The 24,992-nt window shown below is 38.4% G+C and overlaps 2 protein-coding genes across 3 annotated transcripts in view; both read right to left on the bottom strand.

The window, feature by feature from the left end:
- LOC108443648 overlaps positions 1–24,992 on the bottom strand; it is a 381,331-nt gene that overhangs the window by 311,109 nt on the left and 45,230 nt on the right. The window lies entirely within an intron of this gene.
- Positions 1–24,992, bottom strand: part of LOC108443647 (NACHT, LRR and PYD domains-containing protein 12-like) — a 76,119-nt gene that overhangs the window by 23,479 nt on the left and 27,648 nt on the right. For both annotated transcript variants that reach the window (XM_017724418.2, XM_037543585.1), the window contains 5 exons: positions 20,410–20,583; positions 14,540–14,713; positions 9,836–10,009; positions 8,171–8,344; positions 3,616–3,789 (listed from right to left, as the gene is read on the bottom strand). In XM_017724418.2, the coding sequence (XP_017579907.1) occupies positions 3,616–3,789; positions 8,171–8,344; positions 9,836–10,009; positions 14,540–14,713; positions 20,410–20,583 (870 nt within the window). The remainder of the gene's footprint in view (positions 1–3,615; positions 3,790–8,170; positions 8,345–9,835; positions 10,010–14,539; positions 14,714–20,409; positions 20,584–24,992) is intronic.

Below are 24,992 nucleotides of genomic sequence, written 5' to 3' on the forward strand. Positions count from 1 at the left end.
CCTGACATTCTAATCTATAAGAAACTCGATTAGTTTTACATTAAATGTTTATTGTATATTCTTTATCAGACACAATATCATGGAAGGTCTTACTTTGCGCTACATTACAATGATTTAATTGACTGCCATTAAAACATCCATTAATCTTGTGTCTTAACCATTTATTTTTCTGTGTAGCTGAGATAACTGTACCAACTTATCCTCAAGAGTTAGTTTTAAAACTAATTACTGGAAAGGATGGAAAGATTTGATTTGATACATTACAAAAATATCATATGAAATATACTACAGTTCTCATTAATCATTTGTTGCCTAGTGACAAAGTACACCTTTTCAGAAGTAGACACTAGTGCTTTTCTACATTACAATTCATTGTTAGTAAACTGTTTTGCTCTTGTTTTTACTTTGCAAAGACTGTAATTTTTATAATCCGTTTGTTCAAACCTTTCCTACAACTTCAATGCGGTTACCTTTTTTATACTGTTCATCATCACACATTTTACAGAGTCTCTGAAACTGCACAAAGAGCATATTTTCAATCAATTAATGTGGGTGAAAACTATAGCCATGTACAATGGTATTTCTATACATTGGTTTCCTAAAAATTGATGTATGTAGAAAACCATTTTCATCTTTACTAATCTCTACATCCAAAAACAATATCTTCTCTTGACAATCACAATAGTTCAATCTGTACTTATAAGATATTTAAGATATCTCAATAGGTCCTCCTCTGACCCAGTAAAAATGGACTAATATCATCAATGTAAGGAGAACCCAAATAATCATTAAAAAAAGGTGAGTGACATTTTATTCTGACTGATGCTTCTTAGAATAAATTCACTCTCAACAGACTCTCAGTAACATATTAACAACATATCAATAATGTAACAACAGTGAATACATTCAGTAGATGATAAATACAATTAGTTTATAATATAATAAAGTTAAATACAATTTGTTTTTAGTTTGTTTCAGTTGATTTTTTACTTTATTTGGAGTGTCCAAGTTCATATCTGTAGATGTTAACCAGAGAGGTCACTGAACATGTAAGAAGTTTAATAAAGACTATCTCAACATCTTCAACAAGCTGTTATAGACATGCTGCTGACACTGCTCTATAACTGGAACTTAACAAGAGTAGGTTTTCGTTAAAGTTAGGGTTAAGATTAGGTGTTGGGCTGAGATTAAAGCTACAATTAGGGCCTGGGTGATGGTAAGGTTTTTGGTAAAATTGACTAAGGTTAGGTTTGCATAATAGAAGTAAGATATGTCTACTTCATGTAACATATCAACAATAGCTCTACTTATTGTAAGTACATCTTCAAGATATTTGCCTTAACATACTTACTGCTACTTCACTATGTTGTTGATGTGAAGAGTTTATTAATAATCTACAAATAATGATTTACTCATATATTTTATCCTGAAACTCAAACATATTTAATGTCCATTCAGTTAACTGTGTAAGAAATTCAGACAGAAATAAGTGTGTTTCAGATCTAGCATTTTTAACGCTGATAAACTACCAAAACTGATCACAATGAATATTTGTAGTGATTGTCATGCTTCTATAGTCACTAAAAAGACAGCACCTATATTCCATTTTTAAATTTTATTCAGTACATCAGCAATATCTTGAATATATGCAGGTAAATACAATCAAAAGGTCCATTCTCTATTTCCTGAACTTGCATGCTAATCTTTCTTTGATTCCTTCATGAGAAGTAACATCAGAGAAAGGAGCATTTCAAGTGTTGCCTCCCATTTCTGTATAAAGCCGATTTTATCTTGTTGTGCATATGCTAGAAACATTTTAATTAAGAGATCTCTAGGGATCAGTCCTTTTCTCCAGTAGTCAAAGAAAGTAACTGCATTAAAATTCAGTTTGCACTCTTTCTCTTTATGGTATTTCATATCACTGTCCATGTTATTCACATATACTGTCAGTTTTACAGAGTGCAGTTCCTTCTAGTAGTGATGGTCATTTTTGTCAATCTTCATTCAAATATGGAAAATATGTAGCCTCGTACAGATTTCATGTGCAATAAAAATCCCTACAAAAACACCAGAAAAAAACTAGTGGAGGAATTTCACTAAAAGCACAATGACTTATAGACAGTATAATAAGCAGGAAAATATTTTTTAACGGCGCTCTATGGCAAAGGGTTTGAGAATTTTAAGAAAAAGTAAAAAACCATTGCACTCTTCATGAAATAAAAGCCTTCATTATCATATTGCTATGGATAAAAAAAGTCTATCAACATGTTTCCGCTTGGGCCTTTATCAAGGAGAGTCATAACAAAAACTTTACACGGGTGCTGTAAATACCTTCAGTTAATTAGTAACATGAGTGAACATTCATATAATTCACAGATATCAAACTACAAAAAAGGTAAAAAGCATTGCGGTAAAAGCACCATTGAGGAAAGGTTTGAAGAAAGGAGTTATACAAATTGTATTATACAAATTCTTTGTAAATGCAAAACAGCTGACTTGTATTGAATTATTACATAGAGAAGCCCCAGTGTCTACTTCTGAAAAGGTTTACTTTGTCATTACATATAGTACGATAACATAAATTGTTAAACAAAATATTAAGAAGAACTGGGGTTGCAATGAATGTTTGAATCAACTCTTTTCAATCTCCTTCAGTAGTAGTAGTTTTTAAAAGATGTTCTACACATGGTGAAAGAAAGAAAATAAATGAACTTTAAAGTGATCAGTTCTGGAGAAAATTACTGAGTCATGTTTGACACCAGACATCTGAAGAATTAAAGGCCTCTAAAAGCTTCCTCACAGAAAATGGTGTGAAATTAAAATGAATATACTGAAATTAACATGAATGTATTCAAACAATTTAAACATAAATTATAAAACCTTTGCACAGGCCACATTTAATGTTGCATTTTTTGCTCATTATATTACATTTTAAAAATTAACAGTAATTTTGCATTAAAATGTTCTTTGTAGAGGATCTGTGCTTATTTTCATTTAAACGACAACAAAACATAATTTGATGAGAAGCAACCAAACATTTGTGCACAATTTGATAAATTACCTATTGGATATTATAAGACTATTAGATAGGATTATATTAGATATTATGATCCATAGTTCCTTTCACCACTTGTGTAAAAATTGTACATTGGTGGAAAAAATAATTTCATATTAAACCACTCTGAATGACTTTGCGACCAGCTCAATAATGATGCAGACATTTTGCAAAAAAAAGAATTAAAAATTCCAACGTACAATAATTAGAAATCTTACCGTCTGTTGGGACGAGGTTATGCAGTGACAGCCACTGATTTTCACATGTGTAAAGAGAGAGCTTACGCAGGCCAAGTGAAGCCACGGAGATTCTATTGCTGCTGCTCACATTTTCCATTCACAGTGTCTCAGTAGAGTAATATTTACCTACATCTAGATACACTTCCACATTCTTGGTAACCTGTTTCAGGCTAAGGACTCTTCCAAGCTATTTAATTAATCTGTGTTCAGAGGTGAGCCTTTGTGTTTGTTAGAAGGTTGATGGCCCTCACACTTCACATTCATTTCTGTTAAACAGTGAATGTCAACGTTTGACATTCCAGTAACTAAAACAAAACCTACCTGAGTATCTCCAGTTGACAGTGTGAACTCTTCAGTCCAGCAGAGAGGACCTCTACTCCAGAATCTTGAAGGTCATTATGACTGATGTCCAGCTCTTTCAGGGAAGTGGTTTCCGGTGTTAAAACTGATTCCAGACTTTCACAAGCCTTTATTCCAAGATTACAAGAAGCTAGTCTGCAAAGGAAGAGATAACTCAATCACTCTTACAAAACAAGCAAAAAGAGATTTAAAAATGCTTCAAATATCACGTTTGAATAATTCTGCTAAAATCTTCAGATATTTTTACAATGGTGGGGTGATTAGACTAAGAAATATATTACAGTTCTATAGCAACAAGAAATAAAGGGTCTGATATTTTCCTCCAGGGAACTCCTTGGATAAACATGCATGTGAAGCTTAAAAGCAGGCAGGTCAGTTATATCATTCAGGCTTTGGACTTTGGAGGGAACCCCATTTGGTCATAAAGCTATCATTCCTGATACAGGATGTTACTGGAGAAATGTACTCCACACAACACACAACTCAAAACTCAACATTAATAAATAAGTACAGTCATAATAATGATAATCTTACATTCTTCCTACAGATTCCTAACACATGTACTAATCTGATAAGAGGTTTCAACTTGGTGTTAGATACTTCTTTGGCTTGATCTTCATGTCTCAGAACAGCTCCCTAATAAAGCAAGTCATTTTATAAATGATTCATGAAAAAAACTTCACTGATGTTTTGAGAATAGCTCACGCCACATTTAAAGGCAGAGAAGTAATTCTCATTTGAGTGCTCCTTCGGAAGCTCTGCCCCTCAAATTCATGGACGTGCACTGTCAAGGCCACCGACGCTTTTTTAACCATGAAACCTTTTGCAAATTGACAGACAAATGCCATGGAATGAAAAAGAGCAAGTAATGTAACTAACATTAGCTGGGTTGGGGGTTAATAAAATGATAATACAACTGCGATTGTGAAGCTAACCACAAACTTTAGCTAAAGGGATAAAAATACTGACCTATTTTTGCCATTTCACAGAATCAGAGTTAATGTCACCTACCAGTCAAGCAGAAACAGAGCAACATTTTCACCCGTTCTCATGCTTTTTCAACTTTCAGTGAAGCAGAAGTCAGATTTTCCCCCATCCACCTTAATATTTGGAGCAGTTACATGCTGGTGCCTCAGACGAGCTTAACCAATTATTAAACAAAGCCTGCAACTGCAACTGCTGCAGCTGAAAGGACCTGCAATAAGGCCTTCAGCTTCATGGATGGCTTTTTAAATATACTGAAAAGACTTAAAAGGCTGACATGCGACTGCTTTTGTAGTTCTGCTTTTTTATTCTCTGTCCCTGCCAAAGCCATAGGTCATGAAGCTAGTGCAGTGTACAGAAAGATTAGCACTCGGATGATAACATGGTGTTAGAAATGTAACCTCAAAGCTTTGACAACAAAGTGCATTAATTACAGCTCTGCGCATTCACACAGCAAGTTCACAGTGTAATAGAAACCAAATGTGTAATATACTTCAGGAAAAAGTATATTGGATACCTATTCACCAGTTTCTTGTTCAGAATTTCCTGTTCCACCCTAAATTATGCAGCAGTCACATTTTGGTGTATCAGTTAAAAATATAACTAACATTTTTTATATCAGTGGTCATCTCTCAGGATCAGCTAAGCTAGAGAAATATCAGCCAATAGCCAAAACTGGCCAATACTGATAAGTAGCCCATCGATATTTATCTCTAATCGTGATACTCTTGACATGGACATTTCCCTGGCAGAAATACAAGAATTAACTGAATCATTAAGCACCAGTCACCACATGAATTTTGTAAGAAATTTCCTGATTTGATTTCAAAGTTTTTATCTACAGTCTACTTACACATTGCTTAGGGTGGCACATTCCCAGAAAGAGAGTCTGTTGAGTGTTAAAAGGACCACTCAGAATAAAGTGTCAGCAGTTTTAAATATATTTGACTTTGGTGAAAGGTGTTTTTCTCAGATTAAGATCTTGTGTGACTGGGTCATCACTAATGAAGTTTTCCCCTGTTTCAGTTTGTGCAGAGAACAAAGCTACTTCCTGTCTCCTTTGGTTCTTGTCTTGGCCTTGGAGCCTTTGGTGGAAAGTTTACATGCAGGTTGTTCAATTCATGGCTACAGCTTACAAGATACACTTAATAACATGTAATCATTCACCAGTGATTATTATATATTTCCAAACCTCAGTCCTCTGTCCATAAACTACTAAAGCTGATCACGCATTTTGGTACTTTCTCAGATTACTGAACAAAATGGACCAAAAGAAAAAATAATTCCTACTAAAGTTCACAATTTAGCAGAGCTTTAGCAATTCAATTTTAAGATAGCTTTAGAACAATTCACTTACTTGGGAATTATGGGTACTTACTTACCTCTTTCACTGTTTAAGCCAATTCTCTAGCCTTATGGCCAGATTTAAATCAAACATTGAATTTGAGATTCCCTGCTTTTTCCTTAATCAGTCAAATTAATGCTATAAAATAATCTTCCCATTCACAAGTTTTCTCTCCTCCAAAACATCCCAAAATTTTTACCCAAACATTTTTAAGTAACTTCAATGTTCACCTTATGACACTGGAGCCGTACTTCTTTCTAAAATTGAATTAGATAAATGTCTTTATAGTCACAGGATTGTGATTCATAGTACAATCAATATTTGGAGACAAATCCAGTCCTTCACTGGATGGTGCTTCTGAGAATTATTTGTGTGTGTTAACTTAGGCTTTCTTAGTATTTAGCAGAGTTGTATGTATGTGCCATGATATAGTCCTCTCCTTGTTGTTTTTCTGTGGCTTTGGGGAAAATGGACAAATGTGAAGTTGAGGAGTTTCTTGGTCAGGATGTAAATCATAGTCATTTGGAAAGTTTAACCAGTGTAACGAGGCACTCATTGCCACCTGCTTCCAGCAGAGGGCAGCAGTGGCACTCGTCTGGGGCAGCCTCTCCAAGGACTTAAATTCCCAGAAAGCTCTGGCCTTACTGCCTTAATGCCAGAAAGCTGGAGGAGCATCTGTTTAAACCCTAGAGACACTCTGGGAAAATGCTGGACCTTTGTAGAGGAGTAGCTGGTAAAAATACTCAACAGAGAAAAAAGAGAAACTAGAAAACATACGAAAGAAGGGAAAAAAACACCTGTTCCAAAGCAAGGAGAAAAACAGAATAGGAGCTGTAACAGAAAAGAAAGAAGAAAAAGGCTCCAAATAAAAGCGAAATGGACAAGAGAGCAGAAAAAGTAAAAGAAAAAACTAATGAATGTATTACGGTGAAAGGATCTTTTCCATTTGGTTTCCCCCATTTTACATATGGAACAAGGTGGATAGAGAAACAAAGCTGGCAAATACATTTGTTGCTTACTTATTTGGGAGTACTGAAAGCTCAGAGTTCACAGGAAAATGTTAAATTAAGAAATGGAAGAAAATTCAGAAAAACTGCAGCTTTTTTTATTCAGAAAAACTGCAGCTTTTTTTATTCAGAAAAACTGCAGCTTCATTTGAGGACAGCAGAGAAATGGCAGACAGAGTTTAAGTTCAGCATAAAATGCTCATGTGGAAATGGAGAGCCTTGGACCAGCCTGAGTTCAGGACTAAGGTATAGTAGATCTGGTGATAGTGCTAAAGTGTTTTCATGCAAAGGTAATGCATTGGACCCAGACTTCTGTAGCTGGGCGTGCAGGCATTAAAAAGACTCAAAAGAGAATTACAAAGCAGTTCTGATGGCCTAAACTCCAAAGGGATGTAGTGGGGTTTTGTGGCAATTGTCTGATGTGTCAGAAGTTGCTAAAGCCCAATTAAAAGCCAACAGTTCATCCTTTACTCCTCCAGTAGTTGAGGAGCTACTGTTGAGACTTTCTATTGATTCTGTGTGTACTTTCTGAGAAACTAAGAATGGGCTGTTCCAGGATGTGCCGGGCTGTACCCCATTGGTGACTCATGATCTTGAGACTGGCGAAGTTACATCTATTAAACGACAGGTTGTCACCTACTAAGTTGAGCAGGCTGAGGGAAGGGCTTATATGGAGGCTATAGGGTTGAGCAAATGCAGAGTGAGTGGAGTTACAAATACGTGTTACAAAGCCTGAGTCTGCATCTCATGTTTTTCTATAAACTATTGAAAAGTAAACCAAGTAAACAAGGCTACTGCATTTCCCAACACTGGAAGATTGCATTGATAGAACAGGTAGGGCACAGTGTGAGATGAAGCCAGATCTCTTCAAGGGAACTTGAAGAGAAGTGATTTGTGCTTTTTGATGCTTTTTATATGTGTAAAGTTCAGCAATTTGGAATGGAAGAGGCACCAGCTGCCTTCCAATGCTTAATGAATCCAGTCACTGCTGGACAGAGCAATGTGCTCACATATTGATAATGTAGTGGTGTGTAGTAGTTCCTGGCAGGAAAATGTAGATCATCTCTGTCAGTCAATTGAAAGACTAAAGACTGACTCAGTTGCTGGTAAACCTGGCCAAATTTGAGATCAGACAAGGTCAAGAAACATTTGACATTCCAGTAACTAAGAGAAATCCTACCTGAGTATCTCCAGTTGACAGTGTGAACTCTTCAGTCCAGCAAAGAGGACCTCCACTCCTGAATCTTGAAGGTCATTGTTACTGATGTCCAGCTCTTTCAGGGAAGAGGTTTCCAGTGTTAAAACTGATTCCAGACTTTCACAAGCCTTTATTCCAAGATTACAAGAAGCTAGTCTGCAAAGGAAGAGATAACACAATCACTCTTACAAAACAAGCCAAAGGTGATTAAAAGATGCTTCAAATATTATGTTTGAATAATTCCACTAAAATCTTCAGATATTTTTACAATGGTGGGGTGATTAGACTAGGAAATCTATTACAGTTCTATAGCAACAAGAAAGGCAGGTCAGTTATATCATTCAGACTTTGGACTTAAGGTGAGAGGTGTTGGCATTTTAATCCAAGAGGGAACCATTTGGTCATAAAGCTATCATTCCTGATAAATACAGCAAATATTTAATTGTTACTATAGAAATGTACTCCACTCAACATTACTCAAAACTCAACATTAATCAGTAAGTAATAATAAGTCATAATAATGATAATCTCACATTCTTCCTACAGATTCCTAAGGTATGTACTAATCTGATAAGAGATTTCAACTTGATGTTAGATACTTCTTTGGCTTGATCTTCATTAAATCACTTGCTTAAATCACCCTTAGAGTAGGAAAGTAGATATTTCCTGTCTGACCAGGGAAAAGATATCCACAAATTTCGAGTCTGCTAAAGAGAGGTAGTTAGTTAAGTTGGTACCACCCCCCGCAGAACCCTGATTGCTATCTGGGAAGACACATGCCTGCACAGGTAGGCAGCATCTGCGACCAGCGAGGAGCCAATGCGTGTGAATCACTTTATCTACTTTGTCCCTTTTGAAAGTTTACATGCAGATTGTTCAATTCATGGCTACGGCTTACAAGTTATTATTATTTTATTTTTTATTTAATTATGGGTAATTAACAACCTCTTTCACTGTTTAAGCCAATTTTCTAGCCTAATGGCCAGGTTTAAATCAAACATTGAATTTGGGATTCCCTGCTTTTTCTTTAATCAGTCAAATTAATGCTATAAAATAATCTTCCTGCCACAAGTTTTCTCTCCTCCAAAACTTCCCCAAATTTTAACCCAAATATTTTAAGCAACTTGACTTAGTGTTCACATTATGACATTGGAGCCATATTTCTTTCTCCAGTTGAATTAGATAAATGTCTTTACAATCACGTCTATACAAGTTGTTACGTACTAAGTTGAGCAGGCTGAGGGAAGGGCTTATATGGAGGCTATAGGGTTGAGCAAATGCAGAGTGAGTGGAGTTCATCACTGATACATGTTACAAAGCCTGAGTCTGCATCTCATGTTTTTTCTACAAACTATGAAAAACTAAAGCAAGTCAACAAGGCTACTGCATTTCCCAACACTGGAAGATTGCATTGATAGAACAAGTACGGCACAGTATGAGTTCAAGCCAGATCTCTTCAAGGAAACTTGGTCATCAGATTACGGACTCGTCCGACCTATTTAATTGATCTGTGTTCTAGGTGGTAGCTAGACTCAGCAGCAAGCCTTTGTGTTTGTTAGAAGGTTGATGGCCCTCACACTTCACATTCATTTCTGTTAAACAATGAATGTCAACGTTTGACATTCCAGTAACTAAGACAAAACCTACCTGAGTATCTCCAGTTGACAGTGTGAACTCTTCAGTCCAGCAGACAGGACCTCCACTCCCGAATCTGGAAGGTCATTGCTACTGATGTCCAGCTCTTTCAGGGAAGAGGTTTCCAGTGTTAAAACTGATTCCAGACTTTCACAAGCCGTTATTCCAAGATTACAAGAAGCTAGTCTGTAAAGGAAGAGATAACACAGTAACTCTTACAAAGCAAGCCAAAGGAGATTAAAAGATGCTTCAAATATCATGTTTGAATAATTCCACTAAAATCAGATATTTTTACAATGGTGGGGTGATTCGACTAAGAAATATATTACAGTTCTATAGCAACAAGAAAAAAGGGTCTGATATTTTCCTCCAGGGAACTCCTTGAATAAACATGCATGTGAAGCTTAAAAGCAGGCAGGTCAGTTATATCATTCAGACTTTGGAGGTGTTGGCATTTTAATCCAAGAGGGAACCATTTGGTCATAAATCTATCATTCCTGATAAATACAGCAAATATTAAATTTTTCTGGAGAAATGTACTCCACTCAATATTTTTCAAAATTAAAAATTAATCAGTAAGTACAGTCATAATAATAATAATCTCACATTCTTCCTACAGATTCCTAACATATTATGTACTAATTTGATTTTAAGAGATTTCAACTTGGTGTTAGACCCTTTTTAGATTGATCTCCGTGCCTCAGAACAGCTCCCTAATAATGCAAGTCATTTTATGAATGATTGAAGAAAAAAATAATCTTCACTGATGTTTTGAGAATAGTTTAGGCCACATGTAAGGGCACAGAGGTGATTCTCAACAACATAACAAATGCACGCCTCCCTTGAGTGCTCCATCAGAAGCTCTGCCCCTCAAATTCATGGACACGCATTGCCAAGGTCACTGTCACTTTTTGTGACCATAAAACCTTTTGAAAACTGACCGACAAATGCCATGATACAACAAAAGGGCAAGTCATGTCACTGATCTGCTCTCAGGATCAGCTAAGATAGAGAAATATCAGCCGATAGCCAGAACTTGCCAATACTGGTTCATAGCCAATCATAATTTATCTCTATTCCTGATGCCCTTTACATGGACATTACCCTGGCAAAAATATAAGAATTAATTTAATTGTTGAGCACCAATCACCATAAGCAATTCGTAAGAAATTTCCTGATATGATTTCAAAGACTTTATCTACAATCAGCTTACACATTCATAAGGATGACACACACCCACAATCAATCACAGAAGCTGTTATCACATTAATCATAAACCAAGTTGTAGCGAACACAACCGACTGGGTGATCCAAAATTACTTCTGTTTAAAAGACCTCTCCAAATTCCTGAACTAAAAGCTTTGGGCTCCACAAAGTCCAAGCTAGACGCCATATAACAGGATTAGGTTGCCAACAAGTTTTACAACTTAAAAGGATGTTATCTTCGGAATATGGACACAGTACATATAGGGATTGGACAATGAAACTGAAACACCTGTCATTTTAGTGTGGGAGGTTTCATGGCTAAATTGGACCAGCCTGGTGGCCAATCTTCATTAATTGCACATTGAACCAGTGAGAGCAGCATGTGTAGGTTCAATTAGCAGGGTAAGAGCACAGTTTTCCTCAAAATATTGCAATGCACACAACATTATGGGTGATATACCAGAGTTCAAAAGAGGACAAATTGTTGGTGCACGTCTTGCTGGCGCATCTGTGACCAAGACAGCAAGTCTTTGTGATGTATCAAGAGCCACGGTATCCAGGGTAATGTCAGCACACAACCAAGAAGGACGAACCACATCCAACATCACGTAGTGACCTGGCCACTATCCTGCAAGAAGAATGGCTTAAAATCCCACTGACCACTGTGCAGGACTTGTATATGTCATTCCCAAGATGAATGGACGCTGGATTGGCCGCAAAAGGAGGCCCTACACCATACTAATAAATTATTGTGGTCTAAAACCAGGTGTTTCAGTTTCATTGTCCAACCCCTGTACAAACACACACACATTTTCTAAGCCGCTTCCCCCTCAGCATCATGGAGGTGCTGGACCCTATGGCAGCAGTCATTGGGTAGAACGAAGGATACACCCTGGACAGGTTTCCAGTCCATCGCAGGGCAGACAGACAGACATACACATTCACGCACACAAACACACACACACACACACACATTTTCTAAGCCGCTTCCCCCTCAGCATCATGGAGGTGCTGGAACCTAAGGCACACCCCCATCTAAGGTTCTCACAATAATAACATTAAAATTGCATAAACCATTACACAGGAAAAGATCCAGGGGAAGAAGGAAGTTAGAGGCCAATCTTAATTCTAAATTATGACCAAAAACCTCAGCAAAATGCTCACAAACAGAATGAGTTGTTCAGTAGAGAGACATGTCCACCCAGATGAGTCCAGCTTTATCACAAACAGGCACATTTCAAGATATCTCAATATATTGTGTTCACACTTCACTCATTAAGATTCATATATGATCATCTCTCTGGAGGCAAAGGAAGTTTCTGATCAACTAGCGTGGTCATGTTTGATTACAGTTTTGGTAACACTTTATTTGGAGTGGTCATTTGTAGAAGATTAATAAACTCTTAACAGAGTATCAGTAACACATCAGCATCATATCAGTGAAACAGCAGTAGTGAAGCATCTGAATATATTTAAGTGCATATCTTGTAGATGAACTGTTTATACATTACTTACATTAAGTAGATGTGTTGTTAATATGTTACTTCCATTATGCAAAACCTAGCCTTACACCAAAACCTAACCCTGCCCCTATTCCTGACCTCAGTCTTAAAATCATTCCAAAACCCAATCACAACCCTGCCCCTAATCCCGACCCTGACTTTAACCTCTACCCAAAACCTAATGCTAACCCTTATATGTTTGTGACATGTTACTGAGAGTCTGTTGAGTGTTAGAAAGGACCACTCAGAATAAAGTGTCAGCACAGTTTTAAATACATTTGATTTTGGTGAAAGGTGTTTTTCTCAGAATAAGATCTTAATCAAAACTCGTGTACCTGGGTCATCACAAATGAAGTTTTCCCCTGTTTCAGTTTGTGCAGAGAACAAAGCTACGCCTCTCTCCTTTGGTTCTTGTCTTGGCCTTGGAGCCTTTGGTGGAAAGTTTACATGCAGATTGTTCAATTCATGGCTACAGCTTACAAGATACACTTAAAAAAATGTAATTATTCACCAGTGATTATTATATATTTCCAAACCTCAGTCCTCTGTCCATAAACTACTAAAGCTGATCATGTATTTTGGCACTTTCTCAGATTACTGAACAAAATGGACCAAAAGTGAAATAATTCCAACTAAAGAACCAATGTATAGTAGATCTGGTGGTAGTGCCACAGTGTTTTTATGCGAAGGTAATGCGTGGGGCCCAGACGTCCGTAGCTGGGCATGCAGGCATTAAAAAGACTCAAAAGAGAATTACAAAGCAGTTCTGATGGCCTAAGCTCCAAAGGGATGTAGTGGGGTTTTGTGGCATTTGTCTGATGTGTCAGACGTTGTTAAAGCCCAATTAAAAGCCACCAGTTCATCCTTTCCTTCTCCAGTAGTTGAGGAGCTACTATTGAGATTTTCTATTGATTCTGTGTGTACATTCTGAGAAACTAAGTAGGGCAATACATATAGTATATTTTAACCATCATAGATACGACTACACACTATCCAGAAGCCGTGCCAGTGAAAAATATTAAGACTAAAACCATTATTGATGTCCTAGCTTAATTGTTCTTGCTGCCTAAAAAGGTGCAGTCAATATAGGGGTCGAATGTTGAGTCTGCTGTATTCGTGGAAGTTATGTGTGAACAGCATATTAACCACGTCACACCATCAGTGTATCATCCCCAGTCATGGTGGGCTGTTCCAGGATGTGCCGGGGTGTACCACATTGGTGACTCATGATCTTGAGACTGGCAAAGTTACACCTATTAAACGACAGGTTGTCACCTACTAAGTTGAGCAGGCTGAGGGAAGGGCTTATATGGAACCTATAGGGTTGAGCAAATGCAGAGTGAGTAGAGTTCATCACTGATACATTACAAAGCCTGAGTCTGCATCTCATGTTTTTCTACAAACTATGAAAAACTAAAGCAAGTAAACAAGGCTACTGCATTTCCCAACACTGGAAGATTGCATTGATAGAACAGGTACGGCACAGTATGAGTTCAAGCCAGATCTCTTCAAGGAAACTTGGCAACTGCCACTGTCAAAACAGGCACAAGTGATTTGTGCTTTTTGATGCTTTTTATATGTGCAAAGTTCAGCAATCTGGAATGAAAAAATTCACCAGCTGCCTTCCAACGCTATACAGCCAATGAATACAGTCACTGCTGGACAGAGCAATGTGCTCACATATTGATAATGTAGTGGTGTGTAGTAGTTCCTGGCAGGAAAATGTAGATCATCTCTGTCAGTCATCTGAAAGACTAAAGACTGCTCGGTTGCTGGTAAACCTGGCCAAATATGAGATCAGACAAGGTCAAGTAACATATTTCAGGTTAGGTCATCAGATTACAGACTCATCCGACCTATTTAATTAATCTGTGTTCTAGTTGGTAGCTAGACTCAGCAGCAAGCCTTTGTGTTTGTTAGAAAGTTGATGGCCCTCACACTTCACATTCATTTCTGTTAAACAATGAATGTCAACGTTTGACATTCCAGTAACTAAGACAAAACCTACCTGAGTATCTCCAGTTGACAGTGTGAACTCTTCAGTCCAGCAGACAGGACCTCCACTCCCGAATCTGGAAGGTCATTGCTACTGATGTCCAGCTCTTTCAGGGAAGAGGTTTCCAGTGTTAAAACTGATTCCAGACTTTCACAAGCCGTTATTCCAAGATTACAAGAAGCTAGTCTGTAAAGGAAGAGATAACACAGTAACTCTTACAAAACAAGCCAAAGGTGATTAAAAGATGCTTCAAATATCATGTTTGAATAATTCCACTAAAATCTTCAGATATTTTTACAATGGTGGGGTGATTCGAGAAGAAATCTATTACAGTTCTATAGCAACAAGAAAAAAGGGTCTGATATTTTCCTCCAGGGAACTCCTTGAATAAACATGCATGTGAAGCTTAAAAGCAGGCAGGTCAGTTATATCATTCAGACTTTGGAGGTGTTGGCATTTTAATCCAAGAGGGAACCATTTGGTCATAAAGCTATCATTCCTGATAAATACAGCAAATATTAAATTTTTCTGGAGAAATGTACTCCACTCAATATTTTTCAAAATTAAAAATTAATCAGTAAATACAGTCATAATAATGATAATCTCACATTCTTCCTACAGATTTCTAACATATTATGTACTAATTTGATTTTAAGAGATTTCAACTTGGTGTTAGACCCTTTTTAGATTGATCTCCGTGCCTCAGAACAGCTCCCTAATAATGCAAGTCATTTTATGAATGATTGAAGAAAAAAATAATCTTCACTGATGTTTTGAGAATAGTTTAGGCCACATGTAAGGGCACAGAGGTGATTCTCAACAACATAACAAATGCACGCCTCCCTTGAGTGCTCCATCAGAAGCTCTGCCCCTCAAATTCATGGACACGCATTGCCAAGGTCACTGTCACTTTTTGTGACCATAAAACCTTTTGAAAACTGACCGACAAATGCCATGATACAACAAAAGGGCAAGTCATGTCACTGATCTGCTCTCAGGATCAGCTAAGATAGAGAAATATCAGCCGATAGCCAGAACTTGCCAATACTGGTTCATAGCCAATCATAATTTATCTCTATTCCTGATGCCCTTTACATGGACATTACCCTGGCAAAAATATAAGAATTAATTTAATTGTTGAGCACCAATCACCATAAGCAATTCGTAAGAAATTTCCTGATATGATTTCAAAGACTTTATCTACAATCAGCTTACACATTCATAAGGATGACACACACCCACAATCAATCACAGAAGCTGTTATCACATTAATCATAAACCAAGTTGTAGCGAACACAACCGACTGGGTGATCCAAAATTACTTCTGTTTAAAAGACCTCTCCAAATTCCTGAACTAAAAGCTTTGGGCTCCACAAAGTCCAAGCTAGACGCCATATAACAGGATTAGGTTGCCAACAAGTTTTACAACTTAAAAGGATGTTATCTTCGGAATATGGACACAGTACATATAGGGGTTGGACAATGAAACTGAAACACCTGTCATTTTAGTGTGGGAGGTTTCATGGCTAAATTGGACCAGCCTGGTGGCCAATCTTCATTAATTGCACATTGAACCAGTGAGAGCAGAGTGTATAGGTTCAATTAGCAGGGTAAGAGCACAGTTTTCCTCAAAATATTGCAATGCACACAACATTATGGGTGACATACCAGAGTTCAAAAGAGGACAAATTGTTGGTGCACGTCTTGCTGGCGCATCTGTGACCAAGACAGCAAGTCTTTGTGATGTATCAAGAGCCACGGTATCCAGGGTAATGTCAGCACACCACCAAGAAGGACGAACCACATCCAACATCACATAGTGACCTGGCCACTATCCTGCAAGAAGAATGGCTTAAAATCCCTCTGACCACTGTGCAGGACTTGTATATGTCATTCCCAAGATGAATTGACGCTGCATTGGCCGCAAAAAGAGGCCCTACACCATACTAATAAATTATTGTGGTCTAAAACCAGGTGTTTCAGTTTCATTGTCCCACCCCTGTACACACACACAGACACATTTTCTAAGCCGCTTCCCCCTCAGCATCATGGAGGTGCTGGAATCTATGCCAGCAGTCATTGGGCAGAACGAAAGATACACCCTGGACAGGTTTCCAGTCCATCGCAGGGCAGACAGACAGACATACACATTCACGCACACACACACACACACACATGCACACAAACACACACACCTAGGGGCAATTTAGCACATCCAATTGGCCTGACTGCATGTCTTTGGACTGTGGAAGGAAACCGGAGAACCTGGAGGAATCCCACGCAGACACGGAGAGAATATGCAAACTCCACAGAGAGGACCCTGGTCACCTGGCCCAGGGAACTGAACTAAGGCCTTTTTTGCTATGAAGTTGCTACAAAGTTAGCCTTTTTAGATTTTATTGACAATTTAGATATGGATCCACAACACCTCCAAGTGGTGAAAATGAGGTACACCACACCACCACCATGTGCTTATAAAAGAATCCAAGGGACGTTTTGCAATGTCTGCTTCAGTGTCAACATTTATATACTCTGTAAGCAATACTACTTGAGAGAATCTATCAACACCTGTGCTCCAACCCAATGGGAGGAGCCAACAGTCAAATAAATCCAGGTTACCCCACACCCCCATCTAAGGTTCTCACAATAATAACATTAAAATTGCATAAAACATTACACAGGAAAAGATCCAGGGGAAGAAGGAAGTTAGAGGCCAATCTTAATTCTAAATTATGACCAAAACATGTCCACCCAGATGAGTCCAGCTTTATCACAAACAGGCACACTTCAAGATATCTCAATATAATGTGTTCACACTTCACTCATTAATATTCATATATGATCATCTCTCTGGAGGCAGAGAAAGTGTCTGATCAACTAGAATGGTCATGTTTGATTGAAAAGTGTCCTGTGGTCTGACGAGTCCACATTTCAAATTGTTTTTGGAAATCATGGACGTCATGTCCTCCGGGCCAAAGAGGAAAAGGACTGTCCGGATTGTTATAAGTCAAAGATCAAAGGCCAGCATGGGTAACTTGCCCCTCTGTGAAGGCACCATTAATGCTGAAAGGTACATACACATTTTGGAGCAACACATGCTGCCATCTAAGCAACGTCTTTTTCAGGGACATCCCTGCTTATTTCAGCAAGACAATGCCAAGCTACATTCTGCACGTGTTACAGCAGCGTGGCTTCATAGTAAAAGAGTGCGGATACTGCACTCCCGGACTGCTGAGCAGCTGAAGTTGTACATCAAGCAAGAATGGGAAAGAATTCCACCTACAAAGCTTCAACAATTATATATTATCAACAATTATATATTATCGATAATATTGTAGTAGAAATAGATGGTCACCTAATCATACCAGGTAAAACGGTGCGAAACTTAGGAGTCATTTTTGACTCAGTTCTTTCATTCGATGTGCATATATGCAGCATAGTTAAAACCGCATTCTTCCATCTACGTAATATAGCTAAACTCCGCAACATACTCTCTCATGCAGATGCTGAGAAGCTGGTGCATGCATTCATAACCTCTAGACTGGACTACTGCAATGCTTTGTTGGCTGGAAGTTCATGTAAATCTTTGAACAAGCTCCAGCTGGTTCAAAATGCAGCCGCTAGGGTGCTCACCAGAGCTAGAAAATTTGATCATATTACACCAATCCTCTCATCCCTACATTGGTTACCTGTTAAATTCCGTATAGACTATAAAATACTCCTTTTGACGTATAAATCTCTTAAAGGGCTGGCCCCGCAATATCTGGCGGAACTCCTTATCCCTTATAACCCGCCACGTACACTCCGCTCGCAAGAGGCCGGCTTATTATTAGTCCCGCGTATTAGAAAAAACAACGCATTAGGTAAAGCTTTCTCTTATAAAGCTCCGCAACTTTGGAATAATCTCCCTATTAATATACGGGACTCAGACACACTCTCAGTCTTTAAATCCAGACTCAAAACATTTCTTTTTGAACAAGCTTTTAGATAAATTTATCTTAGCGGTTCTCTCTAGCTGTAGCCTGCAGCTATTCTACTATTGTCCTGTGCACACAAACTTAGTCTGTACTGTTGGTCTCCCTTTAACGATTTCTCTTACAGCTCACACACCAAACACAAACCCTGTTCTAATCATTATCTTTCTCTTTTTCCCCTCATGTCCTGAGCTGCTGTCTGGAGGTGTCCATCCAGGGTCCCTGTGCTTTTTCACAGGCGTGCCCCGCTCTTCAGCAAAGTATAAAACCATTCTAACCTCTTTTTCTTCCCTCCCACTCTGTTCTCTCTCTCTGTCTCTCTCGCATGCGTCGAGATGTTCGGTCGGCCTGTCTGGAGGTGCCGATTCGTGTTTGCAGCACTCTGGAATCGGCCCTGTCCCGCTCAACAGAGATTAACACAACCCTTCTAACCTATCTTTCTTCCCTCCCACTCCGTTCTCTCTCTCTATCTCTCTCACATGTGTCGAGATGCACCGTTGGCCTGTCTGTAGGTGCCCCATTCGTGGTTCCAGCGTTCCAGCCATCTTTTTGCACTCTCTTTGTACTGTTGTTCTTGTTTCTGTTCTGTTTCTTCTGTGCGGGTCGACCCACGGGGGTTGGGTTCCTCGGACTGAGCCTTGGTCCCTTCTAAGGTTTCTTCCTCTTAAAGGGAGTTTTTCCTTACCACTGTAGTCACCACAAAATTGGCTTCACTGTGGTGATGCTCATAAGAGGCGTGGACCTGTTTTTCTGTAAAGCTGCTTTGTGACAACCTTGTTGTAAAAAGCGCTATATAAATAAACTTGAATTGAATTGAATTGAATTGAACAATTAGTGTCCTCAGTTCCTAAACGCTTATTGAGTGTTTTTAAAAGGAAAGGTGATGTAACACAGTGGTAAACATGCCCCTGTCCCAACTTCTTTGGAACGTGTTGCAGGCATCAAATTCAAAATGAGTGAATATTTGCAAAAAACAAAGTTTATCCATTTGAACATTAAATATCTTGTTTTTGTAGAGTATTCAAGTGAATATAGTTGAAAAGGATTTCCAAATCATCGTATTCTGTTTTTATTTATGTTTTACATAACGTCCCAACTTCATTGGAATTGGGGTTGTATATCGCTTCATGGGATCTTGGCAAATGCCACTGTCAAAACACACATTAGGGATTTGTGCGTTTTGATGCTTTTGAAGTGATACTTTTTTAGTCCCACAAACAGGGAAATTCCACCTCTGAATTTAACCCATCTGTGAAGTGAAACACCACATACAAACTACTGAATACACACACAGTAGGGGGCAGTGAGCACACTTGCCCGGAGTGGTGGGCAGCTGTAACCACAGCGCCCGGGGAGCAATTGGGGGTTAGATGTCTTGCTCAAGGACACCTCAGTCATGGACAGTCGGATCGAACCGGCAACCTTCCGGTCACAGGGCCAGTTCCCTAACCTCCAGCCCATGACTGCCCCTGCCCATGACTGCATATGTGCAAAGTTCAACAATTTGGAATGGAAGAGGCACCAGCTGCCTTCCAACACTTAATGAATACAGTCACTGCTGGACAGAGCAATGTGCTCACATATTGATAATGTAGTGGTGCGCAGTGGTTCCTGGCAGGAGAATGTACATCATCTCTGTCAGTCAATTGAAAGACTAAAGGGTGCTCAGTTGCTGGTAAACCTGGCCAAATGTGAGATCAGACAAGGTCAAGTAACGTATTTCAGGTTAGGTCATCGGATTACGGACTCATCCGACCTATTTAATTAATCTGTGTTCTAGTTGGTAGCTAGACTCAGAGCTGAGCCTTTGTTTTTGTTAGAAGGTTGATGGCCCTCACACTTCACGTTCATTTCTGTTAAACAATGAATGTCAACGTTTGACATTCCAGTAACTAAGACAAAACCTACCTGAGTATCTCCAGTTGACAGTGTGACCTCTTCAGTCCAGCAGAGAGGACCTCCACTCCTGAATCTTGAAGGTCATTATGGCTGATGTCCAGCTCTTTCAGGGAAGAAGTTTCCAGTGTTAAAACTGATTCCAGACTTTCACAAGCCTTTATTCCAAGATTACAAGAAGCTAGTCTGCAAAGGAAGAGTTAACACAATCACTCTTACAAAACAAGCTAAAGGAGATTTAAAAATGCTTCAAATATCATGTTTGAATAATTCTGCTAAAATCTTCAGATATTTTTACAATGGTGGGGTAATTAGACTAAGAAATATATTAGAGTTCTATAGCAACAAGAAATAAAGGGTCTGATATTTTCCTCCTGGGAACTCTTTGGTTAAACATGCATGTGAAGCTTAAAAGCAGAGAGGTCAGTTATATCATTCAGACTTTGGACTTAAGGTGACAGGTGTTGGCATTTTAATCCAGGAGGGTTTTCATGATTCATGAAAAATACTAAACTTCACTGATATTTTGAGAATAGCTTGAGCCACATTTAAAGGCACAGAAGTGATTCTCATTTGAGTGCTCCTTCTGAAGCTCTGCCCCTCAAATTCATGGACGTGCACTGTCAAGGCCACCAACGCTTTTTTAACCATGAAACCTTTTGCAAATTGACAGACAAATGCCATGGAATGACAAAGAGCAAGTAATGTAACTAACATTAGCTGGGTTGGGGGTTAATAAAATGATAATACAATACAATACTGAGATTGTGAAGCTAACCACAAACTTTAGCTAAAGGGATAAAAATACTGACCTATTTTTGCCATTTCACAGAATCAGAGTTAATGTCACCTACCAGTCAAGCAGAAACAGAGCAACATTTTCACCCGTTCTCATGCTTTTTCAACTTTCAGTGAAGCAGATGTCAGATTTCCCCCCTTCCACCTTAATATTTGGAGCAGTTACATGCTGGTGCCTCAGACGAGCTTAACCAAAGCCTTCAGCTTCATGGATATGTTTTTAAATGTACTGAAAAGATTTAAAAGGTTGACATGCGACCGCTTTTGTAGTTCTGCTTCTTTATTCTCTGTCCCTGCCAAAGCCATAGGTCATGAAGCTAGTGCAGTGTACGCAAAGTTTAGCACTCGGATGATAAAATGGTATCAGAAATGTATCCTCAAAGCTTTGACAACAAAGTGCATTAATTACAGCTCTGCACATTCACACAGCAAGTTCACAGTGTAATAGAAACCAAATGTGTAATATACTTCAGAAAAAAGTATATCGGATACCTATTCACCAGTTTCTTGTTCAGAATTTCCTGTTCCACCTTAAATTATGTAACAGTCACATTTTGGTGTATCAGTTAAAAATATAACTAACATTTTTTTATATCGGTGGTCATCTCTCAGGATCAGCTAAGCTAGAGAAATATCAGCCAATAGCCAAAACTGGCCAATACTGATAAGTAGCCCATCGATATTTATCTCTAATCGTGATACTCTTGACATGGACATTTCCCTGGCAGAAATACAAGAATTAACTGAATCATTAAGCACCAGTCACCACATGAATTTTGTAAGAAATTTCCTGATTTGATTTCAAAGTTTTTATCTACAGTCTACTTACACATTCCTTAGGGTGGCACATTCCCAGAATAAATCAAAGAAGCTGTTATCACATTAATCAGAAAGCAAGGTAAAGATCCAGGGGAAGAAGGAAGTTAGAGGCCAATCTTAATTCTAAATTATGACCAAAAACCTCAGCAAAATGCTCACAAACAGAATGAGTTGTTTAGTAGAGAGACATGTCCAGCTAGATGAGTCCAGCTTTATCACAAACAGGCACACTTCAAGATATCTCAATATATTGTGTTCACACTTCACTCATTAAGATTCATATATGATCATCTCTCTGGAGGCAGAGAAAGTTTCTGATCAACTAGCGTGGTCATGTTTAATTGCAGTTTTGGTAACACTTTATTTGGAGTGGTCCTTTGTAGATGATTTATAAACTCTTAACAGAGTATCAGTAACACATCAGCATCATATCAGTGAAACAGCAGTAGTGAAGCATCTGAATATATTTCAGCGTATATCTTGTAGACAATCTGTTTATACATTATTTACATTAAGTAGATGTGTTGTTAATATGTTACTTCCATTATGCAAAACCTGGCCTTACCAAAACCTAACCCTGCCCCTAATCCTGACCTCAGTATTAAAATTAATCCAAAACCCAACCATAACCCTGCCCCTAATCTTGACCCTGACTTTAACCTCTACCCAAAACCTAATGCTAACCCTCTTATGTTTGTGACATGTTACTGAGAGTCTGTTGAGTGTTAAAAAGGACCACTCAGAATAAAGTGTCAGCACAGTTTTAAATACATTCGACTTTGGTGAAAGGTGTTTTTCTCAGATTAAGATCTTGTGTGACTGGGTCATCGCTAATGAAGTTTTCCCCTGTTTCAGTTTGTACAGAGCCAAAGCTACGTCCTGTCTCCTTTGTGAAGTTTTTGTATAATTTTTCTCAAAATATTCTTAATATAATAAAAAATCCATTCTGTTATTAACCAGTACACACCCTTTCGAACCGGAGTCATGGTCTTATTTTAATAGCCTTAGAAGGAAATTCAGTGGAGATCATTACAGTAGTTCACCCTGCTGGAGGTAAAAAAGCTTTAATGTATTTTGATCCTAGTTATATATCTAAGATCATAGAAGACTGTTTTGGTGAATGCTTTGATATGCAGTACCTACTGAAGGTGAGATCCAAGACTACTCAAACTCCAATATTTCCGACTTGGACTTTTCGGGCCTGATAGAGCCTGGGAGTTGGTGTTGACTAACATTAAGTCTCTTCTCTTTGTTGCCAATCACAGTAATTTGGTTTGACCTTACTTAACTGAAGAAACTTTTTTTTATTTATGAGGTCCAGACATAAACACAGTGAGTCTATTTTGTTGTAGTCATCTGGAGAGAGAGCCTGTCATTATTTAGTTTCAAATTTAGCAGTAAGATGCAGAAGCATCAAAAGACATTTGTTTTTAGTTTGGTATTACTCAGATATTGGTTTTATACAGTTGTATATCATTCAACACTTTTATAAGAGCAGTTTCCGTGCTGTGGTAAGGGTAGAAGTCTGATTAGAAATTTGTTAAAATAGCTATTTAAGATAAATGACAAAAAAATAAATTAAAATAAATCTTTCTCAGTTATCTTAGCCAATAAAAGGAGGAGCTGAGATTGGTCTGTGGTTGTCTAACAGAAGCATCCAGAGCTGAATTTTTAAGTGTGGCTTGTTAGTGTCTTAAAAGAGGGATGGATACAGGCGCAGTCTCATCATGAACAGTAGCACTGCTTCCTTCTGCTAGCAGTGTCACAGTGAGAAATTATCTAGTTTGTAAGATATTATGTCATTAACTTAAAATGATTTGTTGGCAAGAGATCTGATTTTAAGTGGAGCTATCTTTTTAGAGATAATGTTAATCCCAGGAGTAGTCTGAGGTTCTTCTGATATAGATTAGGTAACAGATTAGACTGGTTTACCACACATGCTGAATACACTCAAATACTTTTATATCTAAGTACAAGAATAAAGAACATAACAGACTGTTCTAAGAACCGCTGTCAGTACCATCTCTACCATAGCAGGAACCCTGAACATATACAGTACTATCATTATTTTTTACTATGGTGCTGCTTTCAGTAGCACTCACTGAACATTTTGTGCTGCCAGAGGACATGAACACTGCTGCTGAAAGTGTTGAAGTGGTCTAAAACATCTTTGAGTGAGGAAGGAGATTCTCAATGCTTTCTGGAAAAAAAATTGTCGACTGGATGAGATGGAGAGAAATCACTTTCTCCAAAAGCAATAAGTACAGTAATCCCATTACAGTTGGAGACACGTAGTTAGTAACTTGTAATGGATTAGCTTTTTCTTAGTAATTACCAGAACATTGATACCATCTACACTGAGATTAACACAAGAACTATATATGATTTGCAGAGCCTCTACAGTGCCCGGTTCTGACTGATAAACATGAGGTTAGCTTTGGGAGTGCAGTGACACAATCTTTGCTTTCCTCACACTTTTTGCATTTCTCTGTCACATTAGAGTATTTAATTTTCCTCCATTTTCACCTGCATTCACAACCATCTTCATCAAATCACTGGAACTGTGTGTCATATCTTCCTGTTTCAAACGCTCCACCATAACACCAGTTCCAAATAAGGCAACTATCACAGGATTGAACAGCCCCATTGCTTTGACCTCTGAAGTCATGAACTCCCTTGAGAGACTGGTGCTCACCCATCTGAAGAACATCACAGATCCTCTGCTTCACGCCCTGCAGTTTGCATACTAGGCAAACAGGTCTGTAGATGACGCAGTGAACATGTGACTCCATCTTATTCTCCAACAGCTTGAGCATTCAAGAACTTATGCAAGAATTCTGTTTTTGGACTTCAGTCTTTAATACAATCATCCCAGGACAGCTACACAATAAACTGGCCACACTCAGCGTGCCAACCCCCACCTGTCAGTGGATCACCTCACTGGCAAAGAGCAAAAGAGCGGCGGGTAAGGTTAGGAA

The sequence above is a fragment of the Pygocentrus nattereri genome, chromosome 12 (assembly GCF_015220715.1).
Source record: "Pygocentrus nattereri isolate fPygNat1 chromosome 12, fPygNat1.pri, whole genome shotgun sequence".
Taxonomy (NCBI): Eukaryota; Metazoa; Chordata; class Actinopteri; order Characiformes; family Serrasalmidae; genus Pygocentrus; species Pygocentrus nattereri.